The sequence below is a fragment of a genome, unplaced genomic scaffold (genome assembly GCF_019419815.1).
Source record: "Pyrus x bretschneideri cultivar Hongxiangsu unplaced genomic scaffold, Pyrus_bretschneideri_v1 Contig3, whole genome shotgun sequence".
Taxonomy (NCBI): domain Eukaryota; kingdom Viridiplantae; phylum Streptophyta; class Magnoliopsida; order Rosales; family Rosaceae; genus Pyrus; species Pyrus x bretschneideri.
Window position 1 is genome coordinate 8,970,041 of NW_025999612.1, and position 16,866 is coordinate 8,986,906.

Consider the following 16,866-nt stretch of genomic DNA (forward strand, 5'->3'; position numbering starts at 1 on the left):
CCACTAGTTTCAACTAACGGTACAAAGTGCATACGTGAAATGAGACGTTAAGGAAGTGGTGTTTGAATCAATCACGTAATGTCATATGAAAATACCGAAACACATACGCTAAAATACGAGAATCTTCAATAAATCTCATTGATCTTTGTGTAGAAGAATCTGGATTCTAGGAAATGCTATAGCAACCAGTTTATATACCATAAGTTCTCCTTTCGGAGTCTCCAAACCTAAAAAGCTTGTATGGCTGCAACGATTGGAACTTCCATGGCTGCGCTTGGTCACAGATGCTTCACCTACAAGTCCTCCAAAAACATGATCACTTACAAACCAACCATGAAAATTGTTTCCTGTTCCTCCATCAAATATCAACCGAAAAGAAACACTTCCTTCAACTCTCCTCTCAACACCAAGCATGCTACTTCCATCATCACCGCCGTTGTTTCCACCATGATTTCCTGTGATTCTGCGTTCGCTGCAGAAGTGGCTGCGGTGACTGGAGAAGGTGACAAGCGTGTCCTCGCACTCCTAATTCCGATTATTCCTGCTATACTTTGGGTGCTTTACAACATCCTTGGGCCAGCTTTGAACCAAATTAACAGAATGAGAAGTGAAAAGTGAGGTAGTAAAGCTTCAAGTGATGGCCAGTGCTTCTGTTACTTCTGCACTTCTGTACAACACTCTTACAACCAAAAATCTAAATTCCGTTGTACAATATTTGTAAAATGGTATGTGATTTATAGGTTCGAATGAGTTGTGTCTCAATATCGAAAGTAGAGTAGCACAACTATATTATGATTAATTTCTCTTTGTGAAAATATTCATCAAACGGTAATCATGATTAATTGTAATAATTCCCCATCGAGAGATTCACAAACAAAAGCATAGTTTGCTTGAGAAGAGCCGGTTTGTACTTATAGATCCGGACTACTACCAAATGCACGCTAGCACTCTTTTATTATCTTAGCTGAAACCCTAATCAGTAATCACCATCCAAAGATTGTAGATTGAAGACAGGCATTGAATGAAATTAACCTGTCGGAAACTGAATGTATAGGCTAGCTCACAGATTGCTTGAGAAGGCTTCTGCAGAATGCCAAGTCAAATCGCTCCTCTGGAGGATCTCCGATGACGTCAAAAACTGCATCCGCATTCTGAAAATCTTCATCAACTGTGTATCTGAAACCAGAGATTACGAGATGAAGCAAACATGTTAAACATTTGATTGGCTAGAAAACATTGAGTTTCACTCAACTCATAAGCATCGGCACACAAAATATAATCTGGAATACCAAGAAGGTGGGAAATAGGCAAGCACTCTATTTTTGTTCATGCAGTGAAAGTAAGTTACCCGCTCTTGGTTATGACACACTTCATTCCAGCAGCTTTGGCCGCTGCAAGGCCTATAGCACTGTCCTCAATTACTACACAACTGCAGAGAAGGAAAAGACAGTATTATTTGTTATGAACAGAAGGCGCGCTTTAAGCACGAGAGTTGGATATCCTAGAAACATGGGGCAGCAGATGCAAATAGATCTCTTGACTTCACTTAGAGGAGTAAAGTTCAAATACAATCCCATTACGAACAGAAATAAGTTGGCCCTTCTTGCCCTGTAAATGGTGTAATATACCTTGAAGGATCAACGCCGAGAGTGTTAGCAGCCAATAAATAGATAGCCTGTCAGAAACATGAAAAGATGTTAGTGTCTTGTAAAATCAAATAGGATATTTCATTCAAAACAACATGGAACCAACATCTGGAGGGATCAAAATTTACGGGATCAGGCTTCTTGCGAGGAACCACTTCTCCAGCAAATATCTTGATTTTTTCTGCCCGTTCTGGTCCCAGCAAGATTGAAACTATTGCAGAAACCTTGAAACGAAAATGGGGTTCTTACGTCAAAATGGGAGGTCAGCTATCTATCAGAAATAAATCAATATGTATCTGATATAGTAAGAAATATATTGTTACAAGATTATGATCACTTGTCTTTATTCCGCATTTTCAATTTTCAGTTCTATTAACAGACAATGTCAATCTCACCCGCACACAATAGATTCAGAACTGTGTAAGTGTTTGACTATGATTTCTTGCACAGCTCTTGCATAAAACCCAGATGGAGGAGATTATTGTCACAAAAAAACTAATTACACAAGAAATTAAGCCGGGGAACCTGATTAAGCATACCGCCTTCTCATTGGAGGCGCTGCAGACGGCAACCTTAACTCCTTCTGCTAAAGCCTCATCTATCAGCCTTTACAAGTTGATAACAGAAATTCACCAACCCAACATCTGAAATTTGAAAAGACATTTAGATAATCTTACACCACCTACTTATACGATATCTCGTTAGTATACGCATAACAATATTCATAAAAATTTAAAAGCCAAGTGCTAAAGATTCTTAAGTGATTGATTTTTCTAAAATCCATTTTCTTATCAAATTAATGTCCTTAATGCCTGATGTAAATAAATGCGTGACCATAACAACACGCGTACTTCTTGGACTGGAATGCAGCTAGGTGTTATTTTGCTTCAAAGACTGACTAATATTGTTAGTGAAGACTAGCAAGTTTCAGAGCTAACATAATTCATTACTTCCGAGTCTTTAAACCAGAAAATACAAGAGAACTACAACACAAAAACTTATGAAAAAGCAGAAGATCATATGGTAACCAACTTTGCAACCCCTGGCCGAAGCGGCAGTGACTTTTTCTCAATAAGGGCCAAGAACAACTCTGTCTTTCGCTTGTGAAGTGAAACTACGAATGCTTTTCTTTCTTCTTCACTCTTCGGAGCATTTTCCGGCCAACCCGTGTTGTTAAAATAGGTTGTCATTCTACAAAGACCACAACCATTTGAAGACAAATATAATTCAAGTTCTGCAACTAAATTAGATGTTGGCCAAGTGCAATAGCAATAGAATATTTTGAGAGGCAATTACCTTTCTTTTCCACCTGCAATCTTAAGCAATTCACCGAATAAATCGACATCCCAAGTAACACCCAATTCTTTCTGTACGATCAAATTATGCAGTGTCACTAAACTAATTAACCCATGAAAGTTATCGACTTCTGCAAATAATTCCCATCAAAGTATAAGGCTTTACCAAAAGCTAATTAATTTCTCCAAAAGCGACAAAACCCAGATCGAAAATTCCAACTTCTCTTGAAAGTTCATCACTTTATGAGCTTACAAATAAAAAAATTCACAGCAATCGACCAAAAGCAAGAAAACCCAGTGTGAAAAATTACCTCTTTGAAAGTGTTGTTGAAAGAAATCCGGTGACCGTCCTTCTCCGTGTCGACAAGCACACCATCGCAATCGAAGAGAAGAGCAGAAGGAAGAGTAGATGAAGCAGAAGCAGAGCTAGATGTTGTTCCAATCTTGCTGCTCATTGTTTTACCAATGATTATTGCTCTGCCCACCAGTGAAGATTGTAAGGTCCTTTCTTGGGATTTGAGGTTGGCAATGGGGGTTGTGTTTTTGTGAGATGGCAACGGGTTTATAAAAGATAATGTAGCTAAGGTATGACAGGACGCCATTGACGCCGTTTGAAATCTCTTCAAAGTTCAAATTAATAAAGTCTCCAACTTTTGCAACCATGAGCGGTTGGTCCGGTGGCACCAACCCACTTCCACTTGGTTGTAAAGAATCTACCCAAAATTTGCCTCCAAAAATCCAACTTAAATCTCTTACTTCATAAAGAGGAATAGTACTATACCGTAGTATTAAGTGTCACAACTCGATAGTTTTAGAGAGAGTAGATATACATAAACAAGGTATAACCATAAACTCATGTGCTCACTCAACATTTGTAAAGGCTTTAGGGTATCACAGTATCTTTACCGGTCCATAAGATCCACTAGTCCTACCACGCATGGTAAAATAGCGAGATTGTCGATTGTCGATTGCCATGGTCATACAACATACGCTAACTTCACCTCTAGAGTATTGGCTAGTAGATTCTTACCCCTCATTAGGTTTAAATGATCGAATCTTACGGGCAACCTGTAAGTGAACTCTCACTCTCAAGTCATCACAAAAATAATACTGCTCAAGTCACATAAAAAAGATTAGTACTTTATGGAGTCAAGGCCAGCTTCCTGTTTCCTCGTTTGCACTTTAAGTTTGAACCTCCTCTCTTTTTTTTTTTTTTTTTTTTTTTTTTTTCCCGTTAAGTTTGAACCTCCTTGGTACACCAACAAAAAAGGAAAAAAAAGTATTAATTTGAAAGTGTAAAAACGTGAACGACAGGATTCCAACCTCTGCCGGCAAGCCCAGCTGATTTCTAGTCATGCCCGATAACCACTCCGGTACGTCCACCGATGTCACTTTTATTGTGCAATGCTTTTTTAATTAAAACAATAATAAATACATAATGCTATTCACCTTTATTTTTCCGTATATATTTTGTTAATTGTCAGTTATTAATAATTTTTAATTCATTTTATTTAATGAATGAAAATTAATAATGATGTTTAAGAAATAAAAATAAGTGGGTGGGTAGCATTAACAGCCAATGTACTGTAGAAAGTTGAAAACCGACGTGTTAGCACTTAGCAACGTCTGTATCTGGCCGGCTATGGCTGCTAGATTCAACTATCACACCTCTTCATAACAGTCCATCCACTCCTCCCACTCCTCCACAAAATTCAATCAGCAAGAATAATGGCCGCCGCTTCAGACAATTCCGCTGTCAACAACCCGGCTCTGGGCCCGGACTCGGATACTCCGGACAATCCGGGTCACGAGTTCGCTCAGTTCGGATCCGGGTGCTTCTGGGGAGCGGAGCTGAGGTTCCAGCGAGTGGTAGGGGTGGTGAAGACCGAGGTCGGGTACTCCCAGGGCCACGCGGACGATCCCAATTACAAATTGGTGTGCACCGGAACCACGAACCACGCGGAGGTGGTTCGGGTCCAGTTTGACCCGGAAGTCTGCCCCTACAAGGATCTGCTCTCTGTGTTTTGGGATCGTCATGATCCAACGACGCTCAATCGCCAGGTAATTGGTTTTTGAGTTTTACGGGCCGTTGATTTTGTAGCCAAATCCAGTTTCTTGTTCGCGCCTTCTACGAATGAAGTTTTACTTTTGTACTTATCATTTCTTTTGAATTTTAATCTCTGGCCCTCAAAGCCAAAAGTAAAACAACAACAATTTTATTTTCCTTTTTTGCCCCAATATCGTAAGACTAGTTTGATGTTGCTTTCAAAATAATTGAAAACATTATGATAAAAATGTTTTTAAAATTAATATTTAGTAAAAATGTAAGTAAATTTTAAAAAACAATTAAAACACTTCTCATAAAGAGTATATAATTAGAATTTCTTCAAAAAAGTACTTCAAGTGATTTTGAATTCTAAAAATAATTTCATCAAGTGTGGTTTCAGTTATTTTAAAAATACTTTTAAATGAGCCTTAATGATTGCCAAATTTCAGCTAAGTTTGTGATTTTAGGGGAAAAATTAGGCAAGTGTAAGCAAATAATACGAGTTAGGAACTTTTGATCCAAAATAAAACTACAAGGACATTAAACAAAAAGAGAAAGAGTAGTTAGTATTGAGGTTGTACCTCAGTTGGTAAAGAACATTTCACTGTTATTGTTTAGATTTCAGATTCCCTTAACATCCCTTGTAAAAAGAAAGGGTACTACATCGTGAAATGTTCTGAAATATGTGATGGAACGAATTTATTAGAATCGTTCATATTACAAATTACTAACTACTTTTTTGCATTTTTTATTAGAACAGTTCATATTAGTAAAAAGAATGGGTTTTTTTAAAAAGAAAGGGTACTATATTAACTAAGGTCAGATTTCACTATATTGTGAACTCTTTCTGTGTTTTTTATTAGTAATTTCTGAAATACTAACTACTCTTTCTGCATTTTTTATTACAACCGTTCATATTACAAATCATTCTATAAAGATCGCTTCTGCAAAAAAAAAACCGTTTGATCATTTTTTGCAAAGATGATATTTACAGAATGGTTCATAAAATGAACAGTTCTAATCATAAGTACAAAACTCTGTGATTTGAACACAAAGAGTTGTGAGTCAAGTTCGTACTCATTCTTGAATAGCCAATCATCGTCTGTTCTCGAGTTGTACTACCTTGACAAATATGGCATACTCCTATATATGTTTCCTTTTGGGTTAACTACTTGTCCATGATTGTTATTTATTTATGCATTAGGGAGGAGATGTTGGCGCACAATACCGATCCGGAATCTACTACTACAACGAAAACCAGGCTCGGCTGGCCGAGGAATCGAAGGAAGCTAAGCAGGCGGAGTTGAAGGATAAGAAGGTGGTGACGGAGATCCTCCCGGCAAAGAAATTTTACAGGGCGGAGGAATACCATCAACAATATCTCGAAAAAGGAGGAGGTAAGGGCAACAAACAATCTGCCGAGAAGGGTTGCACTGATCCTATCAGATGCTACGGTTGATAAGTTATGCATGCATTTGATGCCATATGATTAAAAATATTCCTATATCGTAGTCACCAACGATAACATATGGTGCGTTAATATCTGCCGTAGCTTAAATAAATGATGTTCGGAGTGGAACTGATATTGTACGCATGAAACACTGTCGCATCTAATAGTATCATGTGGCACTAATGTACCCATATCGTTTATGTACATTTGGCGTCATGTTTTTATATGTCGAAGCTTCTTTTGTACGAGTTTTCGGGTTTAATTTTCCTACTTGCCTTGATAATATTACTACTAGTGAATTGAGGAAATTTCCAGATCTTTAGAAAATACATGAATGATTCAAACCTAGGAGACAAATATTATTTGGCCGTGAGGCCATGAGTGATGCAACTTTTTATAACAGAAGCAGCATCAGCGAAAGCTAGTGTCAAATGTTGGATTTTGTTTAGAGTTCATCCTTGGGATTTGAGGCAGGTGCTGCTTGGGGGGTTGTCGATGAGTTCTTGACGGGATACGAAGCCTCCATCGCTATTCCGCATATCCCTTCCTTAGCAGAGACGCCGCGCTGCATCCTTATGTAACCCTTCTCTCCCCACTCGGGTCCCCATGAGTTCTTTACTATCCAATACTTGGTTCCGTCAAGTGTTGTTCCGTAGCCAACAACTGCTACTCCGTGATTAAGCTCTGTGCTGCAATTTCCGTCAAATACCCCCTGTAAATCGTAGTCCAGGAGATTAAGATATGATCCTCGACCTTTCATTTTTCTCCAATTGTTATTAGCTAAGGCGAATGGATATTATAAACTTTACCTCATGGTAGAATTGGAAATCGGAACCTCCAGCATCGATGGCGACAGAAATAGGTTGGTTTGCAGCTGCTTTGAGCAATGCATCCTCGTCATTAGCAGGCACACTCTCATGGCCATCAATGGACACTACCGGGGCGTTTTCCTGTAAAACAAGTATCGGTTATAACCTTACAATCTCACATTCATAAGCGAGGGGTGTCGAAAAGGGATTGAAGATATATCCCTGAAATGTATGGGAACAAAATTAATTACCTTTGCAACATTACATGTTGAATCTGCTGCTCGGTAAGGGTAATTAATTTCAGCTGTCAGGCCTCCCCTTTGTTTGATGAACTCCATTGCCAGTTCCATTAGGCCTCCATTGCATCCTTGGTTTTGTTCCGTGTCACAATCAACCAACTCTTGTTCAGACAACGAAACCAGATTTTTTGTCTTAATTTGATTGATGCCCTCAACAGCTACAACAGTTGAAAATGCCCAGCAACTACCTGTATAATTTCATCGAAACAAAGGAATATAGTTGAAACAATCGATACAGATACCATTTTGTAGAAAGAAAATGAAACAAAACGAGGAAGGATTTAGCAAATTTTGCTTACCACAATGGCCTTGATCCTTAACGGGAGTGACAGCTCCATTCTTTCTCCAATCAACAGATGGCGGGACACTCCCAACATTTCCATACCGAAAGCCTGTGTCAGCGCGCTGCCCTTGGAACATTCTATGGTGCTTAACCTTCGAACCAGCGTAAACACTCCTGAACTCATGGTTGGTCATGTCAGCAAACTTGTTAAGCTTCAGCTTGTAAGGCTTATCACCTTTGTTAGTGTTGTGAACATGCTTGACATTCTCCTTAAACACATTGAACCGCTTGTTCTTCTCGTCGAGGCTCCTAGAAACCGTGTGATGGCTCCTCCACCTCTCGTACAAACCCCACAAGCTCTCCTCCGAGGCCAAGTCCTTCTCGTGGTAATCGAAACTCTCAGAAAACCCCATAACCAAAGCGAGCGAGAGAGCAAGCGCAACCCAAACAAACTTAGTCATTTTTCTACCGGCTTAGGGTTCAAGTTTCGACACAGGATGAGAATACGAAGACCTCGACACTGCCGGATATAGAGGATCAAAGAATGGATAACAAAGAGAGTAAGTTATGGGGTATCTTGTGGAGACGAACAACTTTAAATAACCGACAGAAAATATGGGATGTGATGATTGTGTGGGAAATGGGATTTGGTTTGTTTGTGGAAGCAATGGATTGGATTGGATTAGTGAGTGTGGGTTCATATTTTGGTGTGGAACTTCTAGAAAAGAAAGCAAGAATGCTGGTATTTATTAGCAGTTAGCAATAAAAGCTGGTGTGCTTTTGGATATTAGGGTTTGAATACATGGCGAACACGTTTTACCATCACCAGAGAGAGAGAGAGAGAGAGAGAGAGAGAGGAGCATGGTTACGTAGGTGGAGTGTCTTAGCCACGATTTTGGCAAGTGGAAGAAAAGTGCTTCTATGGTAACTGCTTTTTATCTTTAACTGATCATACTCAGCAAAGTGACTTAAGTTTTGATCGTCACATAGTTAATTAATGCCTTTTCAATTGGTGATGGCAAGCCTTGCGTTTTGATCAACATAATCCCTTGTTGTAGATTACTTCTAATATAGGCGAAAAAGTAATAAATGATCATTTGGTTTAGCGGCATTCGGTTTCTACTTTATTAGCGGAACAACTTATAGAACTATAATTTTTCATTGGGAAGAACAATTGTGACAGTGAAACATCTTGTTGTGCATTCCTTCTCATGAGAAACATAAGAAAGAAATGGCGTTTCGAGAAGTGTACACTGATTATTTTGAATAGTAAAAAACAATTTCCTTTCAAAATTTCGACATACGAGAATGAGTTGGAGGTCGTGAAAACCAAAAGACTAGCCTCGTACATGAAATTCTTCATTACTTGATGCCAAAGCAACCAAAAGGATGTAAAACATCGCTTGTAGGACTTGACTAAACACTAGCGTAGTGTTTTGGTAACTAGTCACTTCTACGTGTAGAGAAAGTGAGCGAGGTTTTTCTCATCAAGAAAAAGCGTGGATGCCTCCCTTTTTGGACACAAAAATTCTTTAGAAACAACCTTGATTAATGTCAAATGGATTAAGAATCTCTCAAATTTTAAACGTCAAATGATGTGACATGTAACAATGTTTTAGTAGTATGTATCGTATTGCGACGCATAACTATATTTTTGGCATGTTTACGAGGATAACAGAATAAGATTAACTTAGCGCCTAGTAGATCTGACTTTTGCTTTTTTTAAGTATGTGATTAGAGACTAAGATAGGAACTCACACTTTCTCTTGATTTTTATACGTTTAGTAGACAGGAAATTAAGAATTTTAACACATTTAGTTCACGTCGCCAAAGATAAGTAGATCTTCAATTTTAGTTCCTTTTGTAAGGAAATAGGAAAATGAAAATAAAAGTCGATTAAGTGGAAAAAGAAAAATCTTTGTGATGAACAATATTCCAAAAGCTGTTAGCTGCAGAAGCCAAAAGCTGTTGGGTATATGCTTCATGTCATCTATACACTAGCACCAGAGAGACAACCGATCTTAAATCTAACCACCCAAAATCCCGATGGCATGACCTCACGACGAGGATGGCCCGAGGACTTTATGCCGTTGCAAATGTGCCGCGGATACTGGTGTAAAAGTGAATATAAGTTCAGGTCTAGAGATATACAGCTCGCATGTTAACCAAGTCAGCAGATGAGATGACGATTTATACATCTAGATAAGGAAATATATGAACAATACTAGATAATGCATTCCTCACCGTGCTTCGACAGATGATAATCGCCATTTCAAAGTTTCACTAAACATTGAAAAACACGACATGTAATTTTCGAAAGCTTTATATAAAGTAAGCCATAAGACAGACCTTAGCTATTCTGTGAATGCCAAGTAAAATTATTCTAGAATTGTGATTGTGTTCAAGAGAGCAATGCTCAGACAAAATCAGAAGTAGGGGAAACAATGGAATACAAACGTACAAGAAGATCAATCCGAGTCGCTCATGCTTGAGTCTCCCTTAATTTGGCCTGCTCCCGCAGCATCTCTTCTCTCACTCTCTTAATCTCCATTTCCCTTTCGAGTCTTTCTTGCTGCCACATTAACGAGACCCCAATCAATATCATTCCAAACTTTGAACGGTATCAATACCAAAACATAATGGCTAATACACGGAGAAGGTCAACTAACAAGGCACATTTAAAGGGTAAGCACAACAAAATAGCTTTCTTTTACAACCATGTTACGAGCAGCCAACTATTACTACCAAGATTTCAAAAATCTAGGTTTTGGACCAAGCATCCTGCTATCCTTTGAACATGTAATTCAGAACTAAAGTACTAGTTTCTTGGTTTCAACAAATTTGTGCTTCCTACTTAAATTATGGGAAGGTAATATGGAACCCGCATCTAATGGAGGGAAACGAAAGAGAAGCAACACAACTAGTCATGCTAATAGGCAACGTATTACGAAAACACAACCCAATTGTTCAACATGGAAGAAGGGCTGCAATAAGAAATCTATGATAAGAAACGACTATAACTTATGAAAGGTTTAATTCTACACAGGAGCATTGCCGATCACAGAAATATAACATAATAACCATGACTGAGTCAAATTCCAAGTCCCAATATGTTCCCCAGTTCTCAGTAACCAAGCATTGCATTTAAGCTTCCCTAGGATGCGAAACGAATATATCATTGACTACACTGCATTTGTCACGCAAAGAATAACTCCAAATAAGAAAGCCCACGATACGAAATGTCTATAACTTATGAAAGGTTGAATTCTACACAGAAGTGCCACTTTATCACAAAAATATAGCATAACAACAACAATAACAGTGAATTTCCAAGTTCAATTATGTTCCCCAATCCCCAGTATCCAAACATTGCATTTATGCTTCCCTCAGCTACAAAACGGCTATAACAAAGACTGTATTGCATCTATCACAGAAAAAGAGCTCCAAATAAGAAATTCCAGTATACGAAACGTCTAGAACTTACGGAAGGTTGAATTCTACACAGGAGTCCACTTTATCATAATAATATAGCATAGCAACAACAAATACAGCGAAATTCCGAGTTCAATTATGTTCCCCAATTCCCTGCAACCAAACATTGCATTCCCTCTAACCTAACCACAAAGTTTCATGCCAATTTCCTAAAAATCGGATTTTCCGCCATAATTGAACAGTTCAATGAGAACCCATCTCAATTCTGAGCTTGTGGTGCTGAAATTCGATCGAATTCTTAAAAAAAAAAAAAAAAATTGTGAATCGCCCAATTTTTAAGTCCAATACGAAAGAGAAATTGCTTCTGCAGGCCAAGAGAAAGAAGAGATTTTTACCTTTTCGTCCTGATGCAGAGCGATCCAGACGTGGACTTTATCCATGGATTGCCAGAACACAAAAGCTCCCAAAGTCATAGCGAAGTAGGTTGCCACCTTCACCATCTTCTTCGCCTTCTCCTTTTCTGCTTACAAATCTCCGTTTTAGGTTTCAGGTGAGCGATAGAGAGAGAGAGAGAGAGAGAGAGAGAGACAGAGCCACTGATGCTACTCTCCTAGTGTCTTTGCTGGGCCGATTGACAAATGCTATTTGGCCCATTTTTACTTTTTGAAGAAGCACTTTTAAATGCTTCTTCATGAATCACTTTTAGCATAAGCACTTGTGAACAAAAGTGCTTTCTACACTGCCCAAAGAGCCTGAAGTAGGTGCTTCTCTAGAATGAACTAAAAAATGCCCTTTACGATCAAACATTCACTTTCAAAATTTCTATGAAACGATGTAATGTAGTCTGAAAGCGTTTTTAACCATTCTTAAAAGCATCCCAAACAAGTTGGCGTTATGGTTAACATGCTAAGCCAAATTTTCTCCGTATTCTGTAACAACGTAACAATATATGATAGTTAAGAAAATACAAGGAATCAACAATAGCCAAAGCAATGAATAAAATTTAGTCAAAATATTTGGATGAGAAGTATAGACGAATGCAGGCACGCTACAATTCGAGTTGAATCATTATTTACACCAAATCTAATCGAACTTGTGTACATTATGTATACGTGTGTCTTGTGGAAACAAGAACAAAGGGAATCGGCCAAATCCGTCACGTCCAAGTACAGATGATTCCGTTCTTGTCCGCAGAAGCTAGAGGTTTTCCATGCCCGCTCCATGAACAACACAGGACAGATGCAGTGTGCTCCTTCAGAGTGCTCACAATGTCAGCTTTCGATATTGACCAAATATACACAGAACCGTCAGCAGATCCAGCAGCAACGTAATTGTCATCTGGACTGATACAGGATCGGCTCCAATTCGACGCTACTCTGTTTCCAGTGGCTCTTAATGTACGGCGGACTTCCAGAGACCGCATATCAAACAAATTATGCACATTGTCTCTTCCACTGGTCAGTATAACATTGCCATCTCGGGACAAAGATATAGATGTCACAGCATTTGAATGTGCAGCTACTTCACTGAGTAGCTTTCCTTTCTCAATATCCCACAAACGAAGATTTCCATCAACATGGCCTGAACATATGGTCTGTCCATCCATGCTAAATGACAAAGCATTGCAATTTTTTGGGTGCATGATTGTATTGGTGCAGTAACCTTTCTGCAAATCCCAAACTTTTATGGTACGATCATAAGCTGCACTCACAACATGACGACTTGAGAATTTGCTGACATCTACAGCACACACTTTATCCACGTGGCCAGTGAGCGTGTGGCGAACCCTCCCTGAGCTAACATCCCAGGCATACAATTTGTTTGAGCTGCTTGCTGCAATGATAGATTTATTGTCATGGGTAATCGTGAGGTCCAGAACAGAACCAATGCAACCGTGAAGTGTATGAGTTAGTGACCCATTATTTGTATCCCACATTTTAATGGACCCATCCTGTCCACCAGTAATCAATCTGCCAGAATTGTACTCAAATAATATGGATGCACAACCTCCTTCATGGGCAGGGATCCTATTCTTGCATGCAGAGGGAATGGTTGACTCCACATAGTACTCAGCACCTTCTTCACTTTGGCGGACAACACCATCTACCTGCTGCCTAGCAAGTTTTTCTAAACCACTGGCCCTGAGCCGCTCAATCATATCTTCATAGAGTGCATTTGCCTAAATTAAATAAAGAACACATGGGTTAAAACATAGACCCCATATGTACAACCGGTAAAAAATGTACAAAAGAAATATTTCTTTCAACAAATGAAGAAATTGAATCCTATCGTATACTGGAGAAAAAGGCAGTCCTTGCAACAACTTAAATGAGATTTCAAATCTTATCCGGGTATCCCATATACTTTCTAATGTTTTATGTCCAAGTTAAATAATAGTTTAAGTGCAAGAAAGAAAACGGAAAATCCCATGTGGCATGTCAAACGAGATCCAAATTAATATATAGCATTGTTTCCATTTAGGTTTTTCTACCATTTACCAAACACTTGTGAAAGTGGCAAACCTTAAATCCATTAACAACTAGAAAACATGCTATGTCTCGCATCACACCTTAAACCCATTAACATCTAGAACCATCGACTAAACTAAATGAGTGCACCACAATATTTAAGTTTGATTATAGAACATATAAAGTACCTCATTAAGGCGTTCTGCATCCTTCATCTTTTCCAACATCCAGCGGTCAATTAACACCTTACTTTCAGTCTCAGCGTTCCTAGCTCTAATAGACATTGCTTCTAGCTGTGCTCTTATTTCCTTGTTCTCATTCACAACCAATTCTAAAGCTTTAATCTTCTCTTCCAAGTCAGCCGCTAACTGAGAGCATTCATCCCTACAACATGTACTCATTGAAATCAGTCATCGAGAACCTTGAAATCTCAAAAAGCGTCTGCTTTTCCATTACTAGTAAAAAAAAACTTCAACCTTTTTTCAGTTAACTCCTTCTGAAGATCAGCCACTGCAGCTTCTTTCTCTTGAAGTGAAGCTTTTGAAGCTCTGCACTCTGCTACTTCCACCACGAGTTGCTCGGACAACCGCGATTGAGCTTTGTAACACTGCTGCAGTTCCATTTCCAGATTCTCCGCTTTCTCCTTCCATTCTGAGCCCTTAAAAGACAACCAAAAGTAACGCAATCTCTAAGTTCTAAACAATTCAAACCCAAAGGAAGCTACAACTATAAACCATTCCAATCACACAAGAAACCGATAATTCGCAAACTAAACGCCACAACAAGTTAATCAAGCATCAAAATCTTCCCCAAAATAGTAATTACATCAATTACTTCAATCAACCGAAAATTATTCTGCTTGCGAACTCGGGGATCAAATATTTCAAATTCAAACAAAATTTCCCAAAAATCAGAACCATAAATCACAGTTTTGTTAGAGACTAAGAGACTACCTGATGAAGAATTGGCTTCGAAAGAGCGATGATAGCTGGAGCATGAGCACCTTCTTCCACCAAATGCCGCCTCCGCAGAGCCTTCAGAGCATGCTTTATCGCTTCCGTCGCAATCTCCTCCTGCGACCTGCACAAAGAAACAGACTTCAGCAAAACACAAACACATCTGCAGTGTACGATCGCCACTGTTTGGCAGCCGAGAAAATTTCCCGAAGAGAAAATTCACGATTCCGGAACGACGCCGTACTTACATTGCGATCGAAATTGAGGATTGTACCGGAGAAACGACGACGTTAGGGATTCAATAATGGGAAGAAATCAAGGTCTTCTTCGACGGCGCAGGGGTAATTCCGGAATAGCGTTGAAAATTGCGACGGCGGCCGGTTTTAGCAACGCCCAAAAACAGGGAATTCGGATCACTTTGGAATTGGTCCGTTCGGAATCAGGGCGTTTGGGGAAATCTGAGACGATGGAATTCGATTCCGACTGAGAGTCTGAAAAAACCGGGGGTTGCTGCGAAGAGATCGAGCCAGCGTAGAGTAGGGAGTACGACGGACGAAAGGAGACTAACAATAAAACGGCGTCGTTCTTGACTAATTAACATCAGTTGTAAAGGAGGTGATTTTTACGCATATTTTAGGATTAATTTGGAAGTGTATTTAAAATAGTTTGAAACACTTTAGGATTCACTTGAAAGTTTAAGGGCTCGTTTGAAAGTTTTTTAAAAATGATTGAAGCGTTTTTTGTGGATTGTTTTTAAAACCAATTCTTGGAAAAAAATGCAAATGAATCCTAAAAAGCTTTTTTTTTTTTTTTTTCAAGTTTTACTATTAGAGGGCGTTTGTTACCCTCATGAGCCCTCACTAGACTAGACTGGACTAACTATTAGTCTAGTCATGTGTTTGTTGTTCCACGGGACTAATGTTAATGAGACTAGCTAAGATTAGTCTAGACTAAAGGCTGGTTTGGTATTGCTATGCTTTGAAAAAAAAAACTACTTCTATTGTGCTGTGAGAATAAGTAGCTGTAAAATAAAGCAACAAAGTGTTTAGTAAACTTTTTTGTAAAAGTGCTTTTGAAAAAAAAAAAAAAAGCAATATTATAGTGTTTGATAAATTTTTATGTAAAACAGATGTGAAAAAAAGTTGGTTTTTCAAAGCTGAGTTTTGTAACTTTGTGTTTTTGGCTTTTTTTCACCCAAAACTGTGAAAAAAAAGCTGAAGCTGAATGTTTACCAAACATAAAAAAGCTCCCAGTTTTTTTTTTTATAGCCACTTTTTTTAGAATCATCTCAATACCAAACTAGGGCTAAGGACATCGCTAGAGGTTATTAGCGAGAGTCCCAGGAAACCATGGGACTAGCTAAAACCCCTCTCTGCTCTATGTTTCACGAGGCGACAACCACATCCTTCCCGCTCTCCCTCTTACACCACCAGAAGGCCACCACTCTCTCCTTCCTCGCCCTGAACCCACAATCACGAAACCTCAAAGTCGCCCATCCTTGAGATGCTTTATCACCGAACTCGTTGTCGAGAGGCAACACTTCTATGCTTAGTTCCTCGGCTTCATTGACTCCCAATCTCGCTCTCCCAAAACCATTTTCAAACACAAATCTAACGGACTTGCAACGCTTCGCCAGACAGCTTTTGAATTCGATCTCTCCTCATTCGATGTGTTGTGGGTATTTTGGTCCTTCACTCATAACTCCACCAATCTGCTCCTGGAGAAAAATCAGTCGCCGCCATGTTTCTGCTAGACTGCTTCTACGGGTTGTGACAGAAGGAGGTCAAGATTCTATTTCTGGGTTTAGATGGCGATTGGGATATCTAGGGACTGGGTTGCTTTGGAAGGAGAAAAAAATGGGGAGGGGGATAATAGAAAAATGGAGAATTGTTATGAAAAAAAGAATGGAGTATACTAATAATATAAATTAAATAATATAATATTAATATATATAGATTAAATATTATAATATTAGGATTTGTTAATTATTCTGCTTCTTAGTCCGACTCTGCATCAAACGCTTTATTAAGTCAGTCCAGCTTAGTCTAGTCTAAGCCAGTTCAGCTTAGTCCCTAAAGCTAATCCAGTCCGAGATAGTCCAGTGCAACAAACGCACCCTTATTAGACTATCTCCAATCCCTGGGTTAAACCTAAAATTTGTAATCCAGAGAAATTTAGGTT

The 16,866-nt window shown here is 38.9% G+C and overlaps 4 protein-coding genes across 7 annotated transcripts; 1 reads left to right on the forward strand and 3 right to left on the reverse strand.

The window, feature by feature from the left end:
* Positions 1 to 815: 815 nt before the first annotated feature.
* On the reverse strand, positions 816 to 3,633 carry LOC103926758 (CBBY-like protein). The gene is made up of 8 exons (XM_009335626.3): positions 3,253 to 3,633; positions 2,943 to 3,013; positions 2,679 to 2,837; positions 2,186 to 2,252; positions 1,775 to 1,870; positions 1,629 to 1,675; positions 1,349 to 1,429; positions 816 to 1,176 (listed from the first exon to the last, which is right to left on the reverse strand). Exons 1-8 carry the CDS (start codon positions 3,541 to 3,543, stop codon positions 1,056 to 1,058), a joined length of 933 nt encoding a protein of 310 aa, XP_009333901.1. The 5' UTR covers positions 3,544 to 3,633; the 3' UTR covers positions 816 to 1,055.
* A 948-nt stretch (positions 3,634 to 4,581) lies between these two features.
* LOC103926757 (peptide methionine sulfoxide reductase) lies at positions 4,582 to 6,686 on the forward strand. The gene is made up of 2 exons (XM_009335625.3): positions 4,582 to 5,002; positions 6,193 to 6,686. The coding sequence occupies exons 1-2, from the start codon at positions 4,670 to 4,672 to the stop codon at positions 6,445 to 6,447; spliced, it is 588 nt and encodes a 195-aa protein (XP_009333900.1). The 5' UTR covers positions 4,582 to 4,669; the 3' UTR covers positions 6,448 to 6,686.
* A 51-nt stretch (positions 6,687 to 6,737) lies between these two features.
* LOC103926756 (vignain) lies at positions 6,738 to 8,553 on the reverse strand. The gene is made up of 4 exons (XM_009335623.3): positions 7,846 to 8,553; positions 7,499 to 7,734; positions 7,248 to 7,388; positions 6,738 to 7,150 (listed from the first exon to the last, which is right to left on the reverse strand). Exons 1-4 carry the CDS (start codon positions 8,288 to 8,290, stop codon positions 6,884 to 6,886), a joined length of 1,089 nt encoding a protein of 362 aa, XP_009333898.1. The 5' UTR covers positions 8,291 to 8,553; the 3' UTR covers positions 6,738 to 6,883.
* Positions 8,554 to 10,136: 1,583 nt separating this feature from the next.
* LOC103926754 (autophagy-related protein 16) lies at positions 10,137 to 15,266 on the reverse strand. Of its 4 annotated transcripts, XM_048589553.1 has the most exons (7): positions 14,934 to 15,266; positions 14,683 to 14,809; positions 14,206 to 14,387; positions 13,918 to 14,113; positions 11,657 to 13,440; positions 11,314 to 11,558; positions 10,137 to 10,401 (listed from the first exon to the last, which is right to left on the reverse strand). In XM_048589553.1, coding segments are annotated over exons 1-5 (1,530 nt in total). In that variant the 5' UTR covers positions 14,936 to 15,266; the 3' UTR covers positions 10,137 to 10,401; positions 11,314 to 11,558; positions 11,657 to 12,417. The 4 variants fall into 4 exon arrangements, with proteins under 4 accessions (XP_048445510.1, XP_009333897.1, XP_048445512.1 ...); XM_009335622.3 differs by lacking the exon at positions 11,314 to 11,558; XM_048589555.1 differs by lacking the exon at positions 11,314 to 11,558 and having other exon boundaries at positions 14,206 to 14,380; positions 14,930 to 15,266.
* Positions 15,267 to 16,866: the final 1,600 nt, after the last annotated feature.

Excerpts from the sequence above, each read along its gene's own strand:
- LOC103926758 (XM_009335626.3), bottom strand. The coding sequence starts at position 3,543 with ATGGCGTCCTGTCATACCTTAGCTACATTATCTTTTATAAACCCGTTG. Across the intron at positions 2,253-2,678 it reads CTTCGGCCAGGGGTTGCAAA|GCTGATAGATGAGGCTTTAG; the intron begins GTTGGTTACCAT and ends CAACTTGTAAAG. Across the intron at positions 1,871-2,185 it reads GCGCCTCCAATGAGAAGGCG|GTTTCTGCAATAGTTTCAAT; the intron begins GTATGCTTAATC and ends TTTCGTTTCAAG.
- LOC103926757 (XM_009335625.3), top strand. The coding sequence starts at position 4,670 with ATGGCCGCCGCTTCAGACAATTCCGCTGTCAACAACCCGGCTCTGGGC. Across the intron at positions 5,003-6,192 it reads CAACGACGCTCAATCGCCAG|GGAGGAGATGTTGGCGCACA; the intron begins GTAATTGGTTTT and ends TTTATGCATTAG.
- LOC103926756 (XM_009335623.3), bottom strand. The coding sequence starts at position 8,290 with ATGACTAAGTTTGTTTGGGTTGCGCTTGCTCTCTCGCTCGCTTTGGTT. Across the intron at positions 7,735-7,845 it reads TAAGGATCAAGGCCATTGTG|GTAGTTGCTGGGCATTTTCA; the intron begins GTAAGCAAAATT and ends GAAATTATACAG. Across the intron at positions 7,151-7,247 it reads ATTTCCAATTCTACCATGAG|GGGGTATTTGACGGAAATTG; the intron begins GTAAAGTTTATA and ends TACGATTTACAG.
- LOC103926754 (XM_009335622.3), bottom strand. Across the intron at positions 14,114-14,205 it reads AAGGAGTTAACTGAAAAAAG|GGATGAATGCTCTCAGTTAG; the intron begins GTTGAAGTTTTT and ends TACATGTTGTAG. Across the intron at positions 13,441-13,917 it reads ATGCAGAACGCCTTAATGAG|GCAAATGCACTCTATGAAGA; the intron begins GTACTTTATATG and ends TATTTAATTTAG.